At 50.4% G+C, this 27,297-nt stretch overlaps 1 protein-coding gene across 3 annotated transcripts in view; it reads left to right on the top strand.

Moving 5' to 3' along the window:
* Positions 1 to 7,806: 7,806 nt before the first annotated feature.
* mob2a (MOB kinase activator 2a) overlaps positions 7,807 to 27,297 on the top strand; it is a 45,211-nt gene continuing 25,720 nt past the window's right edge. Inside the window, exon 1 of one of the 3 annotated variants that reach the window (XM_067234668.1) lies at positions 7,807 to 8,392. In XM_067234668.1, the coding sequence (XP_067090769.1) occupies positions 8,376 to 8,392 (17 nt within the window). In that variant the 5' untranslated portion in view covers positions 7,807 to 8,375. Of the gene's footprint in view, positions 8,393 to 22,534; positions 23,091 to 26,447; positions 26,534 to 27,297 lie in introns of those variants that run through there. The other 2 variants (XM_067234665.1, XM_067234667.1) reach the window with 2 other exon arrangements.

The following is a 27,297-nucleotide window of genomic DNA, read 5'->3' as shown; positions in this document are numbered from 1 at the left end:
TTGCGCAGTGATGTGTTTGAATAGTGATTACCTTCAGGGTGATGACACAACATGAGAGTGAGAGAACCTGTGTGTGTGTGTGTGTGTGTGTGTGTGTGTGAGAGAGAGAGAGAGAGAGAGAGAGAGAGAGAGAGAGAGAGAGAGAGAGAGAGAGAGAGATACAGAGAGAGAGAGAGATACAGAGAGAGAGAGAGAGAGAGAGAGAGAGAGAGAAAGAGAGATACAGAGAGAGAGAGAGAGAGATACAGAGAGAGAGAGAGAGAGAGAGAGAGAGAGAGAGAGAGAGATACAGAGAGAGAGAGAGAGAGAGAGAGAGAGAGAGGACATTGTCCCCAGAGGATGGTCTGTGTTTTCTATTGTGTTTTGCCAATTTATGACCATTCTTTGTCCCATTGACTGGAGATTTGGTTTCATGATGTCACGAATTTTAGTTTTATGGCATGAATAGACAGAACCGTGAGAGAGAGAGAGAGAGAGAGAGAGAGAGAGATAGACAGAGAGAAAATAGAGAGGGAGAGAAAATTCCTAACTTTTACCATGCTCATAGTGGGAAATCCAGTGCATAAACTGTGGCGATGGAAAATGCTTGCCTACAATGATTGTGTACTGTGTGTATACTGGATCAGAGTGGATGATCCTTGCCTACAGTATAGTGTGTGTGTGTGGTGTGTGTGTGTGTGTGTGTGTCAGCATGCCCTTGCAGAGTATTAGGTCCTGTGTGTCTCTGCTAATACACTTGCAGGTCACCTCCAGGCCCTCCTCTGTCCTCAGGTTCCCCACTCTCCTGCAGGCCCTCCTCTGTCCTCAGGTTCCCCACTCTCCTCCAGGCCCTCCTCTGTCCTCAGGTTCCCCACTCTCCTCCAGGCCCTCCTCTGTCCTCAGGTTCCCCACTCTCCTCCAGGCCCTCCTCTGTCCTCAGGTTCCCCACTCTCCTCCAGGCCCTCCTCTGTCCTCAGGTTCCCCACTCTCCTCCAGGCCCTCCTCTGTCCTCAGGTTCCCCACTCTCCTCCAGGGGCCCAAAATAGTCAACAGCATGAATATTCATGAGCTCTGTCTGACAAACGGCCCCATGTTCTTGTTTCTCTGGCGTAGTGTGTGATGTGAACAGTTCAGGCTTTATGAGTTCAGACGTTATTTTGTTACTAAATGTGTAAAGGACAAACATCCTTATATATAGATATAGCTAGGATCACTGAGAAATCACAGACAAATGAATGGCTGTGTGTGTGTGTGTGTGTGTGTGTGTGTGTGTGTGTGTGTGTGTGTGTGTGTGTGTGTGTGTGTGTGTGTGTTGATGGGTACCAGACGTGTCGGTGCTGACTGCAGGTCTGGCGCCTGGTCCCAGGCCTTATATATGGAAACTGTTAGGAACCTTACGTCAGCAAAGCATTCCACAGTTTTCCACTCATGCACACACACACACACACACAATAACAGACACACATTCACTTACCCTCATACCAAACCAACACACTCACATTTGCACTCGCTGTGACATCAGCAGAGTTTTCCCTATCTTTCCACCCGTCGTCCAGAGGGAGTCCAGGATTTCTTGCCTACGTTTTCCATGGAACTCTTGTCCTTATATAACCCTGTTGTCAGATCATGCCTAAACGTTCTCATTCCATCTCCCTCTCTTCATTTGAACTTCCTGTCTCTTTTTCTCCCTCCCCTTTACTCTCTCTCTCAACCTCTCTCTCTCAACCTCTCTCTCTCAACCTCTCTCTCTCAACCTCTCTCTCTCTCTCAACCTCTTTCCTTATTGCTTTTAGGTCTTGCAGTTTCTTCCTCGCTCTTTCTACATCTTTTTCTACATCAGCCTCTCTTCCATTCTTGCTTTTTGGTCTGTATATTCATCCCTTGTTTTCTCTCTCTCTCTCTCCTCTCTCTCTCTCTCTCTCTCTCTCTCTCTCTCTCTCTCTCTCTCTCTCTCTCTCTCTCTCCCCTGCCTCAGTCGTGAGGGGTCATCTAGAAAGACTATGCGGTCCTAGTTTCCAAGGACCTCCATGAGGGACTAGGACTAAGGTTGATAGCCCTAAAAGGAAAAAAGAACCATATAGAATAGCTATATCTTTAGTGACAATGTATCCATACATTTAGTCTACACTACAGTATATACATTTAGTCTACACTACAGTATATACATTTAGTCTACACTACAGTATATACAGACATTTATCTCTGTCAAGTCCTCAGTGGCTGATTTATGTATTCCATCAATCATTCTCTCTGCCGAAGTTCACATCGATACTTTCACTGCATCTTCACAATGACAATGAATATTTAAGAGGTAAGCAGTGCTGTGTGTGTGTGGCGTGAAACACAGCACTAGGCTCTGAGGTTGCAAAGCTTAGGCAATCCTTTGTAATGCATTTAGTGTTGTCATGGTCACCTGTGTATTACCCAGGACTGTGGTGAGAGAGAGGGGGTGTTGAGAAGCGTGTCTAGGTCCTGGTGACCAGGGGCAGGCTGAGGAGGTCCTGAGTCCTCCTGTGCTGCTCTGGGTGATCCTCCTTTTAGTGTCTTACCAGCTCTCTCTCTCTCTCTCTCTCTCTCTCTCTCTCTCTCTATCTCACTCCTGCACTCTCTCTCCCTCTCTCTCCCTCTCTCACACTTCTGCTTATTCGGTCTCTCTTCACCTTGTTTAGCTGTTGTTGTGTAACTTAATGCTGCCACCTACTGTTGGCTTGGAGCTTCTATGGCTCATACTGGTTCCCTTGGGAAAGGTGAAAATGAATCAATATTTTTGTTCTACAAGTCAGACTAGATGCTACCTCACATATTTCAGTCCCTTTTCCTCGGGTTATGCTTAGCCGTTGTTTTTTATAAAGGAAGCACAAACTTTGCAGAGTGTAGAAAGTGTGTGTGTGCGTGTGTCATCAAACTGCTGACTAAAGTAGCTGGACGTGCTGACGCCTGTCTCTGTCTCTCTAATGGTGTGCCTCTGCCTCAGACTGAACCAGTGCCGTCTACCCCACCAACCACAGCCTCACAGCCCCACCGCTCCCAGCCTCACAGCCCCACCGCCCCTAGCCTCCCAGCCCCACAGCCCCACAGCCTCCCAGCCCCACCGCCCCACCGCCCCACAGCCTCCCAGCCCCACCGCCCCACAGCCTCCCAGCCCCACAGCCCCACAGCCTCCCAGCCCCACCGCCCCACAGCCCCACAGCCTCCCAGCCTCACAGGCCCACTGCTCCTAGCCTCAGCCCCACCGCCCCACAGCCTCCCAGCCCCACAGCCTCCCAGCCTCACAGCCCCACCGCCCCTAGCCTCAGCCCCACCGCCCCACAGCCTCCCAGCCTCACCGCCCCACCGCCCCTAGCCTCAGCCCCACCGCCCCACAGCCTCCCAGCCTCACAGCCCCACCGCTCCTAGCCTCAGCCCCACCGCCCCACAGCCTCCCAACCTCACAGCCCCACCGCTCCCAGCCTCAGCCCCACCGCCCCACAGCCTCCCAGCCTCACAGCCCCACCGCTCCCAGCCTCAGCCCCACCGCCCCACAGCCTCCCAGCCTCACAGCCCCACCGCTCCTAGCCTCAGCCCCACCGCCCCACAGCCTCCCAGCCTCACAACCCCACCGCTCCCAGCCTCAGCCCCACCGCCCCACAGCCTCCCAGCCTCACAGCCCCACCGCTCCCAGCCTCAGCCCCACCGCCCCACAGCCTCCCAGCCTCACAGCCCCACCGCTCCTAGCTCTAGCCGTAGCCCTGGCTCCAGTCCTACTGAAGCTAACCCCCTAACCCTAACCCCCTAACTCCCTGACACTAGTCCAGTCTCCATCAGCACTCCCACTGTTGGTGGACTAAGCAACCCACATCCCATAGCTCAGCCTCTGCAGCATGCCACATCCCATAGCTCAGCCTCTGCAACATGCCACATCCCATAGCTCAGCCTCTGCAACATGCCACATCCCATAGCTCAGCCTCTGCAGCATGCCACATCCCATTGCTCAGCCCCTGCAGCATGCCACATCCCATAGCTCAGCCTCTGCAACATGCCACATCCCATAGCTCAGCCCCTGCAGCATGCCACATCCCATAGCTCAGCCTCTGCAACATGCCACATCCCATAGCTCAGCCCCTGCAGCATGCCACATCCCATAGCTCAGCCCCTGCAGCATGCCACATCCCATAGCTCAGCCCCTGCAGCATGCCACATCCCATAGCTCAGCCTCTGCAACATGCCACATCCCATAGCTCAGCCCCTGCAGCATGCCACATCCCATAGCTCAGCCCCTGCAGCATGCCACATCCCATAGCTCAGCCCCTGCAGCATGCCACATCCCATAGCTCAGCCTCTGCAACATGCCACATCCCATAGCTCAGCCCCTGCAGCATGCCACATCCCATAGGTCAGCCTCTGCAACATTCCACATCCTGGAGCAGTGGGACAGAGGACCAGCAGCAGGTAGAACAGGGACAGCAGGTCAGACATGATGTCATCTCCGTGTGTTAATGGTTAGGTCAGAGGGTACAGTTATCTGACTCCTGATCAGTGGTCTGGTCTATGTTTACCTCCTCCGGTGAAACACACCCCCCTGGAGGAACAAGGACTTGGACCAGACTGAGATGACATCATAGTGTGTCCCAGATACACACATTATCACACACACACACCCACAGTGGAGTGTACACACTGTGTCTTGGCTGTTGCTGTGTGCTATCGTCTCTTTGTTGTCCGTGACATCAGAGCCACATGTGGGCTACTCCAGCTTGAGTTGCCTGGTTAAAATTAGGTCATGTCTGATTTGCAAATCAAGAGAAAATGCCTAAATTTAACACGCTCACAGAACATTAACGTCACAACAATCGTTACCCTGTCAGATTGTTTTAAAAAGCTTTTTGTTTTGAAAGGATGTAGTGTTAGTCATTCTAACAGAGCTAGACCCTGCGCTGGTGTTTCCCACTCCCCTGATTACAATCTAACCATCTCTTTGTTCCAATTCCTCATCCCAGCCTCTGACATCGCTTTGGTTCCAGGCTTCTACACTCGACCTCCTGTCCTCCATCCCTCCCCTATCTCCCTGTCTCCTCCTCCTGGTTTCCCCCCCTCTCCTCCTCCTCTCTCTGGGTGAGTGGTGGCGGTGGGGCTGTCTGGCTGGCTGGCTGGTGCCAGGTGAACCCGCAGACATGACTAACGTGGCTGAGAGTGAGTCACACACTCAGACGTCAGGCGTCAGTGTGGAGCCGTTGACGAAACACAAACACACACACACAGTAAATACACAGATCTTGTACAGTATGAAAAAAAGAAATGCCGTATCAAGTTAGACAATATGATTTTTTTTAATGACTTGTTTTTTATTTTACTGGCAAACAAATTCATTGTGTGCATGTGTTTGTGTGTGTCTGCGTGTGCATGCGTGTGTGTGTTTTTGTGGTTTCTATAGCTTCCTGTCTCTATGCTGCCCCTGTGTTCACCTTGGAGAAGAAACTGTAACGCAGGTGAAATGTGAACCACAGCATCCTCTGGGCTGGGGCTGCTGGGCTGCTGGGCTGCCGGGCTGGGCTGCGCCGGGAATCGAACTAGCAACCTTCTGATTACTAGCCCGATTCCCTAACCGCTCAGCCACCTGCTTCCCTAGGTGGTGGTAGGCATGGTCCTGTCTGCTCAGCAAGACCCTGCCCACACAAAGAAACAGACATCCACATGGACACTCACACACAGAGACACACACACAGACACACACACAGAGATACACACCTCCACTATTCTGCATCTATTACACATTTATTATTCATGTGAGAGTAATGTGAGGTGTCTCCGTTTTAATGCCTGCTAATGGCTGTTAGACTTAGTGCTGCTAGCTGAGTATAAATCATATAGTTTATGCCACAGCAAATACGCCCCGACCGCCTCTGCCAAACGGATCCATTGGAGGGGCATTGTGTGTGTATGTATGCTACATCAACATGTCAAACTCTTAGCCGCCTGAGCCCTGATGCATTTCAAACACAACGCACAACCAAAGTGGAGAGGAAACATAACTATAGTGAGATGCCCAGAACAACAAAGAGTGCAGAAGTAAACAGCGAGGCTGTTGTGATCCTGACCTGCCAGACTTCCTGCTTTCTGAGGTCATATCCCATAATAGGCCTGCGATGGGCGGGGCCAGGAGCATCTGCCAGCGTGCGGGCTAAGCCGGGAGCTAATTGATCGCTGAGTACGCGGGTATTGACAGCGGGATGGGTTTTCAGGAAGTGACCTTGCTTGGCCCAGACGAGCCCCTTGGCCAAAGCGGAGTTGTGTTTCCTAATAGAGCAGCTCTCTGGCACCGCACTCTCTGCTGCAGTGACACAGGAGACCTTGTTTACAGAAGGGCTGGGCGCTACCCTTCAACAAGGGTACACAGAAAGATGCAGTCATTTGGACATTATCACATGATAGCGTGCATCAAATTTGCAGTGATAGAAAGATTGAGTTACACTGAATAGGATAGATGTTGGTTAGCGTGCTATTTCAAGGTCAGATTATTGTGCACTAACTCCACAGAGGTTGCTTGTATTGCCCTATTTAGAAAATGCACATGAACTGCCTGTAGACAGAGAATAGATCTTCAGTCAGCCCAATCGTCTTGAATCTATACTCTAATCAATTAGTAATGATGAGTAAACTGCAAAGCTAAGCATAGCTCTGCACACTAATACTAACGTCTAACACCAAATTAACATCCCACAGCTCCCTCCAGTGGTCTTCTGAGGTATCACACCAGGGCTGGGAAATTATCCCTACCTCCTCTCTTACTCCGCCTCCCTGACACATGATTGGTGGAGACCTGGGTACAGTAGTGTCACCAAGCCAATCCGCTGGTTCTGCCTCCTGTTAACAAGGCTTCTATTCTCAGCGTCCTTCCACTTGCCTATGTGCTATTGTTATTTATAGAATCCCTAAGATCCAGAACATAGCAAGAGGGGGGGGGGGGCTAAGGGAGATGGGCAGACTGGGGCAAGACTAGTGGCAAGACTGCCATCATCAATGTTCGCTCTGATGGGCTTTTAGGAGGAGAAAAAGGGAGACCAGTCTTTATGATAAGGCCAAAACAACAACTATGTGTTCATTGAGCAGACACTAGCAGTGACACAGGATCCAAACGAACGCTGTGAATAGGAGAATTACAGCCTCATGATTTGCATTCAAATACTCAACCACAGAGCTATCTCATCTCATTTTCATTGATCTTCTTCTTGCAAAGTGACTCATAGTTTGTCTGGTTGTGGGGTGAGGCTGTCTAGGAAGAGAAGGAGATGGGGAGGGGTAACCATGGCACAGTATGGCTGGGTCACTAAAGCAGGCAGGAGAGATTCAGATCGAACCAAGATGCATCTACTGACATGCTCTGGCCTAAACAGTGCTCACATTTCAGCGTCAGACACTCAAAAGCAAGTGGGTTTAGAATAATAAAGGTTTGTATTTCTCCAGTGAAAAGGGTTTTCTCGTCCTCGTCGGGTTTTCAATTCACCTTGATTCAAATTGTACGTAGGTATTTACAGTAGATACTTATTTTGCCTCTGCAGGCCTACTATTAGTGTAACTATAAAATACGTTTCTAGTTTTATCTGCAATGAAATTAATCGGGATAGGCAAGCCTTGACATCTACTGAGTGTGCAAGCTTTCGCTCCAGCCAAACACTATACTAGCACCCCTTGATTAGCTCTAACTATAATGAAAGACGTGAATGGAGCTCGGCTTGTATACCGACATCATAGATGGTGATGATTGATGACCTCGACGATCAGCCAATTCTTCTTCAACTACATATCCCATCGGTATACTCCGTGTGACGTCGCATATCCGCGGACGAACACGGGAGGGGGACAGCGTCGGATCTGTGTTTACTTCCGGATTTCGTTCGTAGCACAACTAGAGCTAGCAGCTGGAGATCGCCGTAGCGGAGCAAAGGGGTTCATGACAGAGTGCAGATGAAATAGATAAAGGAGAGGTATCTCGTCGTTGTCAATTATTTCAGCCTCTCAATCCTTGAAGAGTATTCGGTGTGCCAGCTCACAGAGGCGGCAGAGCGAACACACGGGATACCTCCCAGACCGGAAAGTGGACCGTTGTCCGACTCCGCTCTCCTCGTCTTCTCTTCTTCGAGCTCAAAGTCACTCAATACTGAGCTCGTCTCGCTAGCAATCGGTGAAGCACCTGCGATCCAAACGTAGTGCATGCTTGAGCTATAGAAGCTCCGGTTAAAAACCGCGACATCCTTAATAGGTTTTTTTTACATTTGACAAGCGTGTTCATCAAGAAAGGGGAGAGACCAATCCGGGGAGCGACTGGATTTGGGGCCAGGCGGGGAAGCAAGGGGTGGCTGGATAAAGCAGAGGGTCGGCTCCAGCCCTTGGAGGATCTATCCCTAGCGACACACATCAAAATGGACTGGTTAATGGGGTGAGTAGTGCTAGCGTTAGCCAACTATGTGTTTAATCTGTGAGACTGTCAGATTTCCAACACAACCTAGTACCTAGCAATCCAGATATAATTTCCAAAATAGTAGAACCGCTGGTTGTTAGCTAGCATAACATATATAGCATTAGCTTAGCTGAAGCGTTATCAATGTGACACACTCACCAACCAAGCTGTGTGACAGCTAATGATTAGATATGGTATCAGTGTTGACACAACGCTATCGATAATGCTGTGAAATTGTGTCTGACTGACAATCTTGGTACGGTCTTCCAGCTATAAAATAGGTTGTTAACCGATTTGGAGTAGTAGAACATCATTTCTGTCTCGCCAAATACCCTGCTATAGTACTCAACTACCCTAATTCTACCCGTCACAGTCACATATTTCTGGGAACGTTAACCTAAACCGGCTAGCCGATATTTTGAGCATCCCGTGGCCTGGTGTTGCATAGACAGCGCCCAGATTAGGTCGCGTAGCAAGATCTAGCCAACTATTTTAGGTGCAGACCGTAAGTCTGATTTAATATAGTGGCTGTCGTATATGAAAGGTTAAACTGGTTATATAGTAAGCTAGCTAACTGCCTAGAACAATTAGCATTACAGTCTTGTCTAGCTAGGCTATTTCATTTGCAAGGTCGGTTTACTTACTGTACATGCTAGCGAACGCTACAACACGGAAGCTGGCGGTGGAACCAGCTTCCCTTTGAATGAATTGTTTGGATAGTTAGGCTAGCTAGTACAGTAGAGCTAACGTTAGCTCTATCTATCTCCACGCTGACTGATTGGTCGCTACTGTAACGTTAGCTAGATAGTTAAGGGGCTAGCCTATGGATTGAATGGTTTAGCTGCCTGCAACACGACAGGCCCGGCGACTTAACTTGCTGTTCTATTACCGTTCCATACCTACTGTACGTGTCTGGTGGTATACAAAGGAAGATAGGCTAGCACAAGCTACACAGTGGTACATTTTAGTTTGACCAAATTAAAAAGATATTCCAGAGTGTATCTTCGCAGCTCCGTTTTATAAGGCTGTGTCGTTGAACTAGATGTCATGCTGAGTGTGGCAGTATGGTAGCTGGTGATAGTGATATCCTATCTAATTCAGTTGAAACAACGCTGACATTTATCGTGCTGACGACCTGACACTTTATTTTTGGGTGTTCGTCTGTATTTAAAGTCACCGTTCTAAAGATAATTCGTTAGCCGTCTCTAACGTTTGCAATACCCACAGTCATCAATCCAGAATAATTTATCAGACTTATTTTGACTTAAAGCTATAATACTCGATATTGCAAAAGGGTTGTTGGGGGGAAGCTGTTGTTTTGATTACACTACTGACAGTGGTTGTGGTTGTAAAATGAGTCTGTTCCTTGATGGCTGCATATTGTTTGATTGAGTAATCCAGAGTGTAGGTGTTTCCAGAAGGTGTGACTGTTTAGGCCTGCCCATCCTCTTCCGCATAGACCAGGGATACACTGTGTTGGTCCTAAACTTGGATTACAAACATTTCACTGTAAACCCGTTTAGATCTAACTCACTACAATTAGATAACAGCAACCTTAGGGGGAAAAATACCTTTCTCTCTTGGGGAAGAGAGAAAGGTATGCCACCAGACCATGAATTACTCTCTAAACAAGTCAAAGAACATGAAAGCTGTCATCACCACCACATGAACAAGATGCCACAACATTTCACGAGAGAGGAATGAAAAAACAAAACAATCAGTAGCTGTTGGTGGAAGTTTCCTGCCTTGGTTTGACAGAATCCTTGCTGTTATCTCTCTTATGTCATGCTGGAGAGCACCTCCCTGCCAGCAGGCCTCCACCCTTCCTCTGCTCTCTGCCTTAGAGCACACTGCCAGTCACTGAGCCTCTCTCTATCTGGGATGGCAAGACGCACCTTAAAGCATTTCTCCCATCACTCTGACACACACACACACACACACACACACACACACACACACACACACACACACACACACACACACACACACACACACACACACACACACACACACAGCCATAAAGACTTGCCCTGTTGGTCCAAGTAAGGGTAAAGACTTGAGATGATCTCAGATCTGTGTGTTTGTTTATAATGGGTGTTCCAAATAGACTTACTCACACACAATGACATATCAGACTGTTTATATTGTACATAGTCACACCATAATCACATACAGTAGTCAGAGCTGTGTGTGTAAGAGAGAGATGACTGGTCTTAATGGGCAAGGTTTAAGTGAGGACATGCCACATGTGTCCTGTAGTCGTTAGGGCCAGGGTTCCAGTGCCATGCTGTAGTCGTTAGGGCCAGGGTTCCACTGCAATGCTGTAGTCGTTAGGGCCAGGGTTCCAGTGCCATGCTGTAGTCGTTAGGGCCAGGGTTCCAGTGCCATGCTGTAGTCGTTAGGGCCAGGGTTCCAGTGCCATGCTGTAGTCGTTAGGGCCAGGGTTCCAGTGCCATGCTGTAGTCGTTAGGGCCAGGGTTCCAGTGCCATGCTGTAGTCGTTAGGGCCAGGGTTCCAGTGCCATGCTGTAGTCGTTAGGGCCAGGGTTCCAGTGCCATGGTGGTTAGCTCTAGTGGTGCCAGCCTGTATGCACGGCATGCTAAACCAAGAAGCTGGGACTCATTGGCCATCTTATTGGTTTGTTGACTTCCAAAAGAGCCTGTGGCCCCCCCAACACACACACACACTTTCTCTCTCTTCCCTGATGCAGGGAGACGTGTGCGTGCTTGGCTGCTGTTGATGCAGGGCAGCTCAGCCACGCAGAGCAGGGAGAGTGGCCATACACAGCCCAGGGGGACACATGGCCAGGGCTGTGTTAGCTAGCAGGACCCATGGCTAGTGGGGCTTCCAGGGGTATGTTAGCTAGCAGGACCCATGGCTAGTGGGGCTTCCAGGGGTATGTTAGCTAGCAGGGTCCAGAACTAGAGGGGACTGGTTATGGCTAGGCTGGTTTGAAGGGACCCAAGGACCCATCTGCAGTTTTAGCCTACCTATTGCATTTCTGCAGTTTCAGTCATGAGTGCTTAAGGACCGCAGCATAGAGGGAAGATCTGGGAAAGGAGTGAAGTCTGCTTATTCAGGAAAGAGTTATAAACAAGAATCCAGTGCTGCCTGTGCTGCAAGCACGAGTGCTCATTAGAACTGGCCTGCTAATTTTGGGATACGGGGGCAGTCAGTCTTGTCGTGCAGAAGGGGGCTCCGGGGCCTGTGGAGGCTGTGACCTCATGGGCTGGGGCTGGAGGACTGCATCACGCAGCCTTGCATCACATTGTGCTGCACGCCCACCCCCCCCACCCCGAACTGTCTTCAGAGAAGCAGGCTGCTCACCATAAAAGTCCAGCTGTCAGCGTTAATAGATCGACAATTTGGACGATGACCTCAGCTGTCATAGAAAGGTGACGCCACTTTGTGAGGTGGACCCAGCCAGGATGGTCTGACCCATCAGTCGGCGGGTCAGCTGGGTTCGGACGTGGGTCTGTGGTTCTCCAGGACAGAGCATGCTGAGGAAGTGGGGCTTAAGTACCACAGAACACTGCTGAGATGATCTTAGGCTCAAGCAGGTACATAGTCTGGGTGTAGACACACACACACACAGCCATGAATAAACACTCAACCATCTCTTGACTCAATTTCTCCCTCCCTTTCTCTCTCTCCCTTTCTCTTTCTGTCTCTCTGAAGCAGGGAGAGGCTTGCAAATGAAAAGAATAGCAGAATGACTCTGCACTTTAGCTGTGCTCTCTCCATGCAGGAGTTGGGGGTCAGAAGGTGACTGCTGCTGTCGCTCGCCCGCTCGCTCGCCCGTGTGCGTGACGACCAGAGGTGTATCAAACATGCTTTCAGCGCACTGCCCTTTTTTGCAGCTCACGCATGTTTGCGTGCATGGTCTTTAAAATGCCCTAGGGCGACACTGGCAGGGGGCGTGGTGCAACCCAACACCACTCCACAAGATCAGCTATCAGAAGGCGCAACCTAACATGATGCCTGTGGTGGCCTGGAGACAGTCCTGGACGACTGAAGTACAGCTGTTAGTGTGTTGGGGTTAGCTAGTCCTGTTTCTCATTACTAATGCAAATGGGTCTGGAAACTCTCAGTTCATTTTTTGATTTCCAAGACACATTGTCATTGGGCATTGGCCAAAATGTCCCTGAACCAATTAGATAGAATTGGATAGATACAACCAGTCAGAGCAGAGAAACGTCATCTTGGTTGTTTACGAAAGAAATGCCTCAACAGCATTACTCTGAACAATCAACGTAATAAACCTTCCCCATATCAAATAAGCGGTTGTGATTAGCTCAACCAGATTCTGGTAAATGGTATTGGAGGATGGAGCACATACATACACGTGTGTGTGTGTGTGTGTTTGTTCTGTTTTGTTTGGCAGAAGCAAGGGAGCGTTCTCTGTTCTCATGTTTACTCGTTGGAAACGCTCTGAGCTGCCCTGCCCTGCCACTGCCAACAGAGAAGCAGCATGTCACATGACAGCAAGACATCCACATTTCCCTCTCACAGTTTCCCCCCTCTGTCATCCTCTCTCTCTCTCTTTGTGTGTGTGTCTACGCACAGCCTCAACACTTACGACGCTCACAACTAGCCTAGCGAGCTAACCGCTCAGTTAGCACGTGAGGCAGGAAGTGGTGACGCCGCTTCCTCCTGTTCTACTCAGTGACATTTGGGACACGGTCATCTGGAGGGAACCAGCATGCTGACACTCATACAGACACACACACACACACAGACACACACACACACACACACAGGCTGGTTGCGTCACAGAGGTGCCCTACAACCACTGCTCAATGTCTCTTACATCACATCCTCTGCATCCCACTCCGCTTCCTGTCAAGCTCATCTGTCTGTGGTGGTGTTGTAGTCTCTGCCTCCTCTTGTCTGCAGCACAGGGACTACAGCAGCTCCATGACTCTGGGTTTGCATTCTTCTATGCCTATGAAAGCTTACAGGTCACCCTGAAGTTAGCTCCGTGTGGTGCAGCTACTAGCCAGACAGTAGGGTGCCTGATGGGGTTAGCTTAGCTACGGTGCTGGGACAGTTTGTCCTTGGTAGTGAAGGTGAGGGCAGTAGGCTGCGCTCGGTGGTAATTGGATTAACGGACGCTGCGTTGCATCAACTAGCAGCCAGGTGTAAGCCAGTACACATACTGTCATGCACGCTTTCACATACACACACACACACACACACACACACTTGCACCGCACACCCTCACACGAGGGCACACACAGGCTATGTTCGGAGCAACGGGACTTGAAACTGTCCTGAGCACCATGGTGGGTTGAAGTCCCGGCTCCAGCTGCATACTGTTAAGCCCAGGACTGACAGGAAGTTGATGGTGATGTCATGGGTGTGGTCACTATGGGGCACATCCTGCATGTTTGAACTTTCCCTGTGATGCACAGGGGTTAGGAAAGAGAGAGAAAAAAATATTAGTCTAGTCATGTGTATGCCCTCCTACACACACACACACAATACTTCTGACTGTACCATGTGGTTGTCTTTTTGCAGGCCGTTTTGAAGGTCATGAACTTCTAGAGAATAAACAGGTGACTTCTGTCTTTCAACCAGCCCAGCTCTGAGAGGGTCGGTGTGAGAGGCTGAGAGGGTCGGTGTGTGAGGCTGAGAGGGTCGGTGTGTGAGGCTGAGAGGGTCAGTGTGAGAGGCTGAGAGGGTCAGTGTGAGAGGCTGAGAGGGTCAGTGTGAGAGGCTGAGAGGGTCAGTGTGAGAGGCTGAGAGGGTCAGTGTGAGAGGCTGAGAGGGTCAGTGTGTGTGAGGCTGAGAGGGTCGGTGTGTGAGGCTGAGAGGGTCAGTGTGAGAGGCTGAGAGGGTCAGTGTGTGAGGCTGAGAGGGTCAGTGTGAGAGGCTGAGAGGGTCAGTGTGAGAGGCTGAGAGGGTCAGTGTGTGAGGCTGAGAGGGTCAGTGTGTGAGAGGCTGAGAGGGTCAGTGTGTGTGAGGCTGAGAGGGTCGGTGTGTGAGGCTGAGAGGGTCGGTGTGTGAGGCTGAGAGGGTCGGTGTGTGAGGCTGAGAGGGTCAGTGTGTGAGGCTGAGAGGGTCAGTGTGTGTGTGAGGCTGAGAGGGTCAGTGTGTGTGAGGCTGAGAGGGTCAGTGTGTGAGGCTGAGAGGGTCAGTGTGAGAGGCTGAGAGGGTCAGTGTGAGAGGCTGAGAGGGTCAGTGTGAGAGGCCAGGTGGCATTTTGGAATATGTTATATGTGGGAGGGGAGCCAATAATGTGTGTAATATAGTACTTCTACACACGTGTGTATGTGTGTGAAAGAGAGCCCTCCGGTGAGGGAGGGGCAGTGTGTGTGTGTGTGTGTGTGTGTGATGGGAGAGAAGCGGTCAGATTAAAGGGTGGGAGAGAGGCGGAGCGTGGCGCCTGACAGAGTCCTGGCTTCCAGATGGTTCTCCAGCCGGCCGTGTGGCAGCGCTCTGCACATATGGAGCTGACATCTTCACTGCTTCCTGATACAGGGAGGGACACATGCAGGGAGGAGAGGCTCCTTCAACACTCACTCTGTGGGATTGAAACCCTGTGATGTGGTGAGAGGAGAGGAGAGGAGAGGAGAGGAGGGGAGGGGGGAGAGGAGAGGAGAGAGGAGAGGAGAGGAGAGGAGGGGAGGGGGGAGAGGAGAGGAGAGGAGAGGAGGGGAGGGGGGAGAGGAGAGGAGAGGAGAGAGGAGAGGAGAGGAGAGGAGGGGAGGGGAGGGGGGAGAGGAGAGGAGAGGAGGGGAGGGGGGAGAGGAGAGGAGAGAGGAGAGAGGAGAGGAGAGGAGAGGAGGGGGGAGAGGAGAGGGGAGGAGAGGAGAGGGGAGAGGAGAGGAGAGGAGAGGAGGGGGGGGGGGAGAGGAGAGGATAGGAGGGGGGAGAGGAGAGGAGAGGAGGGGAGGGGGGAGAGGAGAGGAGAGGAGAGGAGGGGAGGGGGGAGAGGAGAGGAGAGAGGAGAGGAGAGGAGGGGGGGGGGAGAGGAGAGGATAGGAGGGGGGAGAGGAGAGGAGGGGAGGGGGGAGAGGAGAGGAGAGGAGGGGGGGGGAGAGGAGAGGAGGGGAGGGGGGAGAGGAGAGGATAGGAGGGGGGAGAGGAGAGGAGGGGAGGGGGGAGAGGAGAGGAGAGCAGAGGAGGGGGGGGGAGAGGATAGGAGGGGGGAGAGGAGAGGAGAGGAGGGGGGAGAGGAGAGGAGAGGAGAGGAGGGGGGAGAGGAGAGGAGGGGGGGGGGGAAAGGGGACGGGGGGGATGAGGGGAGTGACTGTATCTTTTTTGCAGATCCCGACATATTTATCAAACAATATGGGCCTATTACAGGGAGCATATTAGTGTCAGTGGATATGCACTGATATGGGAGTAAATATACTGCATAAGTTAATAGGCAGCATTTTATATGTATATTCTATATTAAGTTAAAATGTTCTATTTGTGATTTAATAAATATTCAGTGACTCATTTAGGATAATAGAGTTTCATGCTTAACCGTAAAATAGGTTGTGGCTAACTAGTGACTAACAACTTGGTGCTAACAGGTAGTGGCTGATAGCTAGCTAACCCTGGTTGCCTCCCACAGCAGGCTGTTAGCTGGCTGTTAGCTGGCAGGATACATGGGCAGAGTGGAGCGCTTCACAGGCAGATGCAGTGGAGGGCAGAGGGTCTGGGTGATTTATAGCGTCTGTCAGATGGTTCAATGAGGCTGAAGGGCCGAGTGAGCAGAGGGAGAGACACGGAGAGAGGAAGGAAAACAGGGAGAGATGGAGTGATGAAGCCTGGGACAGCAGATCAGGAAAACAGGATGAAGGCCATCCTTCTATCTACTCACATCCCGGGCCATGAATTACTCCTCTCTCCCTCCACCCATCCCTCATCTTCCACCCATCCCTCATCTCCTCTGTTCTCTATGAAGTCAATTTCTCCTCCTCAAATACAGTACATACAATTTATGAGTGTGTGTTTTAATTGGAGTTGAGCGGGGTTGGTCTAGTCCAGGGGTGCCCATATGAGGAACATCATTCTCATTCAATATTTACTGTTTTCATTCGCTGCCTGTGGTTGGAATCACAGCCGATGAGTGCAGCTTTAGCTCTGCCCATGCTACCTTGCAGCAGCATTGTCTGTTAGGGCGCAGAGTTCCATGGCTTAGGTCCAGGTGAGTGTGAGCGTGTGCACGTTTGCTCGTTCCAAGGAAGGTGCTGACATTCCCACATCCGTTTGCTGTGGTTGAGTAAGACTGGGTTTTGTCTGCCTTGGTGAGCTAATCTGTAGCTCTTCCTGAGGAGACACACTCTCACATGACCTCTCTTTCTGTCACATGACCTCTCTTTCTGTCACATGACCTTTCATTCTGTCCAGTTGTGATGGCCAGCTAGGTACGAACAGACATCATATAAGAGAGTTTATGTGAGGTCACACTGACGCTCAGCTCCAGTTGTCTCGCTTTCCTCACTGGTCCGTGTGACATTGTGTGACCTTCATTCATAAAAAGCGCCCACTTGCGTTATTGTATTGCCATCTTTTCAGTGGCAAAAAGCAATGAACTCAACAAACTCCCATGTGGGAGGAAGTGATACTGACAAGTGACGCGGTGACATCCGCTCCAGGTCCTGAGGCTGGGGTACCTGCTCTGCAGAGCCCCATGCCTTCAGACCACCTGCTGGAGAACACTCACTCTGGCCCCTGCAGGGCTGCAACACCAGTCGGCACATTATTGATTATCGGGATGACTTTGCGGCACGGTGGGGCGTTCTGCAGGATGAGGACATTTGTCATCATGTTTGAGGCGTGCTACGTGCGCCTACACACACCCCGGCGTGTGGTTAACGTGTGTGTGTGTGTGTGTGTGTGTGTGAGAGAGAGAGAGCATGAGAGAGGGCAAGTGTGTGAGACTTAATTGTTCCTGTGTGTGTGTGTCCCTCCCCACCCAATTCTGTCCTTTTGGACTTTCCTTCCTCCTCATTGTTCTGGGTGGAGGTGGCTTACAGGCAGGGGAACCAGGAAGCCGTAGTCACTGTTTACCTCCTCACAGGGGAACCAGGAAGCCTTAGTCACCGTTTACCCCCTCACAAGGGGGAGGGAAAGACCGAGATGCACAAACACAGGAAGTACTGCTGATTGGCGGTATATTTCTTGGTGTGTGTTTGTGTTCCGTCCTCATTCTGACAGACAGCTGTGGATGTGGGCAGGCTGTTGTGTGTGTGTGTGTGTGTGTGTGTGTGTGTGGGCAGGCTGTTCTCCTCAGATAGAGGCCTGAGACTGTTGGAGCAGAGAGATAAACGATGAGAAGCGAAAGAGGAGAAAGAAGTGTGGTCAGAGGACAGGAACACAGTCATTTGATATTTATAGTTGACCACCCACGCCCTCACCCCCTGTCCTGTCCTCTGGTGTATTATATAGCTGGTAATTAGCCGCTACACAGGCTTCTAGGGGAAATCAATGTTTCTCTTTGTTCTACTGGCCTAATATGCTGTGAGTGACAGTCACAACTAAACCTGGATTTACACCTTCAATACAAGTCTGTGGCAGGGCAGTGTGTGTGTGTAGGGTAATATCCGGTATGCAGCCTCTGACTGTACTGATTTGTATTATATGGCATCTTATCTGGCCTGCTGGCCTGCAGGGTTCAGGGGAGCAGGGATGCTCAGTTTGTGCTGCTCAAAGGGCCCAAAGAATACATTTGAAAAACTCAACAGCAATGTTGTCTCTCTTCAGAAATCATTACCTGGAGCTCCAGATAAGCGGCTCTCTTGCAGCATGCAGTACTCTCACCTGAGTGGCTGTGTTGCAGCATGCAGTACTCTCACCTGAGCGGCTCTCTTGCAGCATGCAGTACTCTCACCTGAGTGGCTGTGTTGCAGCATGCAGTACTCTCACCTGAGCGGCTCTCTTGCAGCATGCAGTACTCTCACCTGAGTGGCTGTGTTGCAGCATGCAGTACTCTCACCTGAGTGGCTGTGTTGCAGCATGCAGCACATGAGCGGCTGTGTTGCAGCATGCAGCACCTGAGTGGCTGTGTTGCAGCATGCAGTACTCTCACCTGAGTGGCTGTGTTGCAGCATGCAGCACCTGAGTGGCTGTGTTGCAGCATGCAGCACATGAGCGGCTGTGTTGCAGCATGCAGTACTCTCACATGAGCGGCTGTGTTGCAGCACTCTCACCTGAGCGTCTCTGTTGGAGCATGCAGCACATGAGCGGCTGTGTTGCAGCATGTAGCACATGAGCAGCTGTGTTGCAGCATGCAGCACTCTCACCTGAGTCCAGGGCACCAGCTCTGGAGTTCTGTAGAGACGGTGCTGGATTGAGGGCACTGGAGCGCACACAGGCCCCCCCTTTCCCCCCAAACTACACACACACGCACACACACTGTTACATAATCATGCTGTGGAGTCCATGCCTCAGTTGTGTGTGTGTGTATGGTGTAGGAGGACCCACCCTTCTCAGGGTTCAGAACTTCTACAACTGTAGATGAAATTGCTTTCACATATAATAAATGTTTGATAAGATAACTCCAGGCAGGGTAAGATGGCTAGAAGCACTCAGGTGTATGGAGATGGGACAACATGGGTGTTATACCTAACACTGACCCACGGGGGCGGTACACTCCCTGTCAGCTTTACCTTTGGTGCACAAAATAAACATGTTGAAGTGCTGCAAATGTGTATCTTTTTGGTCAAGCGTATCAATAATGACTTCTCCTTTTCATGAAGAACAGAAATGAATTGGGTTACATGTCCCTGAGGTGTTTAGTGGTGTCTGTGAAGGAGACTTGAAGGAGAAAGTGGGTAAGAATGGAAAGAGAGGGGAGAGAGAGAGAGACATTGAGCGTGATAGCGGATCTTGCTGTTGTGTAACAGTGCTGCCCTTAGCTGAGTGTAGTGTGGGCTCTGGAATCTCACCCCTGTCACATGACCAGCTCCAGCGGCACACCAGCAGTACCAGACCTCGTACCTGCCAATCATCAGCCGCTCCTCACATCCTCTTCTCTGTCTCATCTTTATCTCGCTCTTTTCACTGTGTCAGTCCAGCCACAGCATACGAGTCAGGCAGTTATTAGTAGCTTCTCTCTTCCCCTCAGACTTCCTGTCCTCCCTCTCTTCTTCTGTGGTGGCCTACGGGCCAAGGCCTCGCTAGGCCTTTGTAGGCCTGTTTGCTGTTAGACAGCCAACCAGCTGCAGGCAAACACAGGCAGACAATGAGACAGACAGGCAGGCAGGTAGACAGACAGACAGGAAGGAAGGAACCTGCTTACCCCGCCTCTCAGACCTAGAACTGTAGTTACTCCTGATGAACAGCAGGAGGCGCCAGAGCACAGCAGTCCATCACCACCGTTTCCCTGTGAGTCTCCTGGGCGAGGGCAGTCCATGCAGGAAACATCTCCAGTAACAGGATCGTCCGAACAGACATGAGGAGAGGACCAGGTAGGCAAGAACAATTTCCTGAAGAAGTATCACAGTATGGCTTGAGTGGCATGCAATTTCCTGCTCAAGAGTGGAATTGTTCTAAAGAATCACAAGATAATTGCACTGCACGTGGGTGCAGCCCAGCTCAGTCTAAGGTTCTTCCAGCACCCCCCTAGCATTCACATGTGCCTCAGAGTTTGTGTAAAGACAGAAGATGAGTTGCCAATATTAATAGGGACATTTTGGCCCCGGCCCAGTTTCTATCGTGTTATTTTCCTCCTAGAGACACGAGGAGCAGCTATATAAGATGAGTTACGGCTGCCTTCTCTTTAGGATAGTTTGAGCTGTAGGTTGAACATAGACCCCTGGCGTCTGTCTGTCTGCCTGCCTCTCTCTCTGTAGGCTCTTTCATTCCGACCTCCCAGCCCAGGCCCCTGCTGAGAAGTGTGTGTGCATGTGCGTCTGTCTGCATGCCAGGGTTACATGGTTCAGTCCAACTCGAGTCATTATGTCTTGAGGGTTGGTGTTGTCACAGACTGTCAGTGTTTATCAGCATCACCATGTGCTGTTAGCAGACCTGGCACACAGTGACATGTGCTTACCCAGCTGGTAGCTTCTTTCACCCACTAAAGTATTTTGCCTAAGAACGGTCACCATGACAGGAACAGAGAAAGAGAGAGGAGGGTGGAGAGGGAGAGAGGAGGGTGTAGAGAGAGGAGGAAGGAGGAGAGGGAGAGAGGAGGGTGGAGAGAGAGGAGGGTGTAGAGAGAGGAGGGTGTAGAGAGAGGAGGAGAGAGAGGAGGGAGGAGAGAGGAGGTTGGAGAGAGGAGGGTGTAGAGAGAGGAGGAGGGAGGAGAGGGAGAGAGGTGGGTGGAGAGAGAGGAAGGCAGAGAGAGAGGAAGGCAGAGAGAGAGGAGGGTAGAGAGAGAGGAGGTTGGAGAGAGAGGTTGGAGAGATAGGAGGGTGGAGAGAGAGAACATAGTTCGGGTAAGATCTATGTTCTTGGCCTGGTGTCTTAAGCAGTAAACGAATATACACTTTTCTCCCTGCTACTGGTGATGACAAGGGTTAAAAAGATGGTGGTGGTTGTCACAGCGATTGTCGTCACAGTGAAGAGGGTGAAGGAAACAACAAACTGAGGTCTCGATGTGTTTGGGGGAAAGGGGGGGGGTAGGGATGCTGTGAAGGGGAAAGAGAGACAGTGAGAGGATGAATGACTGAGGAGAAAAGAGTGATTCAGGGGAGAAGGGCTGGTATGAATGGAGGGAAGAAAAGAAATGAGTAGGTGAAGGAAATGGACGAAAGGAGGGCCTGGTTTATCATGGGTCTGCACTCCCCTCCCCCTCCTACCTTTTCTCTTCTCCCTTAATACTTATTCCTCCCTACTTCCCTCTTCCAGCCTCTCCGCCCACGGTGTTGGTTACGTAACTCTGCAGTGAGGGGGGAGGACGGGGGGGAGGACGGGGGGGGGGGGGGCTGAAAGCGATTGATCAGCGCTTCCGGTGCTACGCTGTTTTTCTGGTCTCCCCTCCCCTTGGCCCCCCTTACTCTCACACACACACACACACCTGGGAGCTGCACTGCTCTGTTGTAGGAAAGAGCAGTGGATGCAGCAGAGAGTTAAGAGCCGGTAACTACACACACACACACACACACACACACACACACACAACATGTGGACACACACACACAACATGTGCACCAACACACACATGCAGTAAGCAGTGAAGTCTGTACTGTTGATGTCTGTTCTCTCCATCCATCTGTGTTATTCTTCACTTCTTTCATCCTTCCATTTTAATGCTTTCTTTCCAAACTCCTTCCTTCCTCTCTTCCTAACCAGTGTGTCTCGAGGTCTAATGCAACCCTGTCCAAGGCAACCAGTGTGACCCTGTGACAGCCCTTCTAATTCTACTGACAATCACTTGTCTGTGTCTCACTAACTAATCTTGCGCCAACTGTAAACAGCTTTAGCTGCACTCTCTCTCAAACAAACACACTTGCACTCAATCATGCACAATTTCAGGTTGTCTCTTAACCCCCCCCCCCCTGCACAAATTTTAAATCTCGCCTATGTCAAAACAAAGTCTTTAATGTCCTATTTTTCTCATGACTGTGTAACCCTAACCCTGTGGTCAATATTCAACCCTTCTTGTGGTGACTAATTAAATAAAGAGCAGGTTCAGTCATATTTGTCAAACATTTAATGCATAATTTGGGGGTTTATGTTTGGGGTAAACTGGACCAGCGTGTTGCCATGACAGCTGGGGCTACACCTTTAACCTGTCAGCACATCAGTCTGAAAGGTTAGGGAGGTAGTTTCTATGGCCCTGGAAGAGCCATTCTTTGACTGAAAGGTGATTTAAAGGCATTGTCGAATGTGTATTGGTCATTTTTTCATAGAAATTTACACATTATTGTAAGGTAAGGACAAGGAGTCCATCACACAAACACGCGCTTGCGGTGAGCCAATGGGTTTAGACGGTATTAATGGATGCTCATGTCTATTCTCGGCTCAAATCTCCGTCTCACCCTTCAGTTGTTGACAAGTGCATCTTTGGAAACTGTTCTGTCCTCTGCCTCTACCGCTGGCGCCAAAATATAGTCTGCCAGATAAGAAACGCTCTTGAAACGTGAGATGACGAGTGTGTCTCTATGTTTGGATGGAAAAAGCTAAACATATATTTTTTTTTTTTTAAACAGAAGCGGATGCAATATTTTTTGCGTCAGTCGTTTCTGGAATCTTTGTAGCGTATATCGTTTTGGGGGGGAGTAATGACCGATGGTATATAGTAGGCTAATGGTTGTATAACATTAATAACTCCTTTAAAGTTACGTGGAATCTGCGAGACCACGTACGCCTTCACAGAGTTGCTGTGATTTACGTCATTGTCTGTGGACACAAAGCAGCTTAAATGATCGAGATTATAGTTTCGACTAGCGATCTGTAACGATCCAATGGTGTTTTGTTTAATCGCTCGTTTGTTGTTGTGACATCTCCGAGACCACCTATCGGTTTGCACTCGACTTCAAAACCCTGCCCCAGTAGAGGCTGGGGCAGCGAGAGGGGCGGAGGACTGGAAGGAGCGATAGAGAGAACAGAAGAAGAGAGCGGTCTGCACGAGGACTCATCCGTTCTGCCTGTATTGTTCCTGAGTCTGCCGCCGTCAGACGCGGTCGTTTTCGAGGAGCACCGAAAGCTAAACGCAAACAATTCTGGATTTCTTTATCCGATTCCTAACGTCCGGGATGAGGTTTAAAAGGAATGGCTCCTATACTTTAAATAGGTAAGGGGCTTTAGCTCGATGACTTCTCGGGTTACTTCTCGTATCTAGGGAGGGGGTCAGTTAGAAGTTTACTGATGAATGATTCAGAAAGAGCTCCCTTTTTGTGTACAAATGCTAGGCATGTCTAACGTCGTATTTGCTCGTTTTGCTGCGGTTGGATTTTCTGTGTTTCCTTTGTTTAAGAACGTGGAGATGGTTTGGACAGCATCAGTTGTCGCGAATAACGTACCTTACAGATAATAATTCATCATCGTGTCTGATGGTTGACGTAATCAAATCACCCTCTTACACCCTGTAGCTTTGCCTTTGTAGTGCCCACGTGTGTTGCAGGTTAGACCGCCTAGGCCTGTCTTGCTTATAGGGGTGGTCACGCTGCCTCATGGTTTTCCTCTCTTTATTTCTCTTTGTCTCGCTTGTTTTCTTTCCTTAAATGAGAGGAATCTGAAACGTGCTACCCATCCTTATGACATAGCATCAGCAGCCTGGGGGCTTCTACCCTTCAGGGACATGCCTCCCTTTGGCTCCATCACCTAGCAATTCTCTCACACACTCTGTCTCTCTCTGTCTCTCTCTATCTGTCTGTCTGTCTGTCTCTCTCTCACTGTCTCTCTCTCACTGTCTCTCTCTCTCTCTCTCTCTCTCTCTCTCTCTCTCTCTCTCTCTCTCTCTCTCTCTCTCTCTGTCTCTCACTGTGTCTCTCTCTTTCTCATTGTCTCTCTCTCTCTCTCACTGTCTCTCTGTGTCTCTGTCTCCACATGAGGGCTAGTGTGGTCCATTCATGTCCTAACTGTTTGAAACCCCAGTCACGAGTTCTCCCTTACCCATAGCAAGGATTCATTCCCTCACCACATTTATATTATCTCTAAGTCACAAGTTTAATGAATAGACTTGTCTTTGTATTCCTCCTCCATCCACCAAGCACAGCAGACTTCCTCCAATTTTAAACCAGTTAAATCCTCTGGATAAGAGCGTCTGCTAAATGACTAAATGTAAATCCAGCCTTGGTAAAAACTATGGCTAATTACCTTATTTTCTATTTATTTGCATGTGCTGACAAGTCTTTCTTTCAAGAGTACACCCAAAAACTAATATTTAACCTGACACACACATTTTAATTGTTGAAAGTGAGTGTTGAGGTAATGGCTGTTTCCTTCCCTTCCTAGCTGGCACAGTGCTCCTTCTGCCCTTATCAGGTGGAGCCCTTCCTCTGCCCACACACACACACACACACACACACACACACACACACACGGCTGAAACACAAAGGAGACTTACGAGTTCTATACACACACACACTCCGTTTACATATGAGCACTGCTGTCGCTCTGCTAAAATGTCGTGGTGTGTAGAGAACGGTGTGTGCTTGTTTGTTCGTTTGTGCATGCAGGTTTGAGGGGGTAATTTAAAAGTCTTACCAGAAGTGGCACTTGGCGACGGAGGGAGGACTGTGTGTGGGGGTGCTGGGGAGTGATGTCATTGGATCTGAAAGTGCTTTAGTGTGCAACTGTAGCTCCTCTTCCCATCTTTCATCCAATAAAGGAGAGAAATAAGAGGAGGAGAACAGGAAGTAGCCTACAGCGTCCTCCCTGTGTGTGTTTTAGATCATGATAGGTCTGGTTACTGTCAGCAAGGCTGTCCACCCTTAAAACCCACCCCACCCACCCCCCCCCCCCCCCCTCACTGCGTGAGTTGAGAACTGAACAGAACACAGAACTGTCCCTCTTATATAATATAGACCTCTGGAGATCCATCGCTTTGTCCCCGTTACTATCGAACCCAACCCTGAGCTGCACACACGCGTCTGTGTAGTGCTGCAGTAGTGCGGGGTCTGTAGGTGGCGTGCTCGGCGCGGGGTCTGTAGGTGGCGTGCTCGGCGCGGGGTCTGTAGGTGGCGTGCTCGGCGCGGGGTCTGTAGGTGGCGTGCTCGGCGCGGGGTCTGTAGGTGGCGTGCTCGGCGCGGGGTCTGTAGGTGGCGTGCTCGGTGCGGGGTCTGTAGGTGGCGTGCTCGGTGCGGGGTCTGTAGGTGGCGTGCTCGGCGCGGGGTCTGTAGGTGGCGTGCTCGGCGCGGGGTCTGTAGGTGGCGTGCTCGGCGCGGGGTCTGTAGGTGGCGTGCTCGGCGCGGGGTCTGTAGGTGGCGTGCTCGGCGCGGGGTCTGTAGGTGGCGTGCTCGGTGCGGGGTCTGGCTTGCTCGGTGGAGTGCTGGAGCCAGTGCCGGGTCTCACATTGAGTGTGTTCAGTGCAGGCTCTGTGTGACTGGTCTGTCTTATCATGGAAAATGTTCATCCTGTCTGTCTCCTTGAACACACTCTCACACATGGGTGCATGCACTGTTCAGTACGATATTCCATCTGACGTAGAGAGCCTCTCCATTCTTGGTTGGAAGATATGAGAGAGTGAGCATGCGATAGAGTGGGTTAGCATAGGAGAGAGATCCTGGGAGGTGCAAATGGGTGGGGAGAGAGAGGGAGAGAAAGGTGTAGTAGAGAGAAGTCCTTAACATCACCCCTCTTGTCCTTCACCTCATTTGCCCACACAGCTCTGCTCTGTGATTGGCCGGGTGCTGGGGTGTGTTCTATAGCTCTAGCCACTCCCAATTCGTCCAGCTTGTTAATGTGAAAGGAGTTTGAACAACATACATGTGTGTCTAGTGTTCCTGTGTGTGTGTGCGACCCTTGTTGACTGAAGAGTTGACAGTCAGCCATCTGTGCCGTTGCTACAAGCCAGTCATTAATTTACCAATCTGGTTTCTCGGTCATGGTGACGGGCTGATCTTGTAGTAGGTGACCTGCTGCTCGTAGTGACATGTCCACAAGGGCGGCGAAGGGGTGGGTTTGTGTCTTGGTTTGTTTTGGATGTTTATAGATGACAAAGATTGCTGACATGGGGAAGGTCTCTCCCTCCCTCTTGTGTGTGTCTGTCTCTCTCTCTCTCTCTCTCTCTCTCTCTCTCTCCCTCGGGGTCGATCCTACCGTACTCCAAAGTCAGTGGTTTGTTTATGCCAGTATGTTTGCCAACGTAATCTTCCCGCCTTTCAAGTGGCAGCCTGCGAGCGAGTGCAAGGAGAGAGAGAGAGGAGGAGAGAGAGAGAAAGAGAGGAGGAGAGAGCCAGTCACTTGCTTTCGTGGAGAACACAAGGAACACACTCAAGAGTTGGGACTGAAATATTTTCCTTTTACTGCAGACTCCGAAGAGCGAGTGTGTCACGTGTGTGTGTGTGTGTGAATGAGTGTTGGCTGACTGTGTGTATGTTTGACCTAACTTCCGCCAAGAGGACTTCTCTCGTGTATGGCCCCCGTTTACCTGTAGTTGAGATCGAAGGAGGGAATCTGAGAGGAGGAGGCAGAGAGAGAGAGACAGAGCTGGATCTGATGCTCATATTACTGCTGCGCCTCTGGAGTCAGCTGGATGGGGGTGCTAGTCTGCTGCGACTGCTTCTTCTATAGGTATTACCTTTTCTTCACTTTCCCTCTGTCTCTCTTTCTGTCTCCCTCTCTGTCTCCCTCCCTCCCTACCTCTCTCTGTCTGTCTCCCTTTCTATTGAGTTGGTGTTTGGAGAAGACATTTTAGGACGTGTTTGGATCTGGACTATTTATTATTGTCTGTCAAGTACATTCCAGTACTGACACTGGAACTTTGTTTAACTCTACTTTAGGCTCTCTCCCTCTGGGTTCCTTCTCCTCCCTTCTCCTTAGAGAGGGATTGTGGATCTCTCTCTCTCTCTCTCTCTCTCTCTCTCTCTCTCGCTCTCTCGCTCTCTCGCTCTCTCGCTCTCTCGCTCTCTCGCTCTCTCGCTCTCTCGCTCTCTCTCTCTCGGGTATTGGCTTGTGGTTCGGAGGAGACATTTAAGCACAATGTTACTGCAGTGGGCAGAGCTTGTGCCTGAAGTAGAGGGACAGAGTGGTGTGAGTTTGGGTGAGGGAAGGAGGAGTGAGGTGGGGTTGGTTCACGGGAAATGGTATGTAGCCGGTGTAAGCCTAGGATGGTTGGAGTGGAATGGCATTCCTCCTTGTATGCTCTCTGTCTCTCTGCCTTCTCTCCTCTGCGCCCCTCAGGTCTGCTGTGTTTGTTTGAACACAGTGTTCCTGCTCGAGGACGCTGGGGGGGGTTTGGGTGCTGCGGACATTCAGACTTTAACCCTGAAGCCTCTTTTCACCAAGATAGCATAGGTAACCATACAGTTTACCAAGCTAACTGTTACCTTGGCTTA

The sequence above is a fragment of the Osmerus mordax genome, chromosome 4, assembly GCF_038355195.1.
Source record: "Osmerus mordax isolate fOsmMor3 chromosome 4, fOsmMor3.pri, whole genome shotgun sequence".
NCBI lineage: Eukaryota > Metazoa > Chordata > Actinopteri > Osmeriformes > Osmeridae > Osmerus > Osmerus mordax.
The sequence above is the reverse complement of the archived record's forward strand: the minus strand, read 5'-3'. Positions and strand labels throughout refer to the sequence as shown.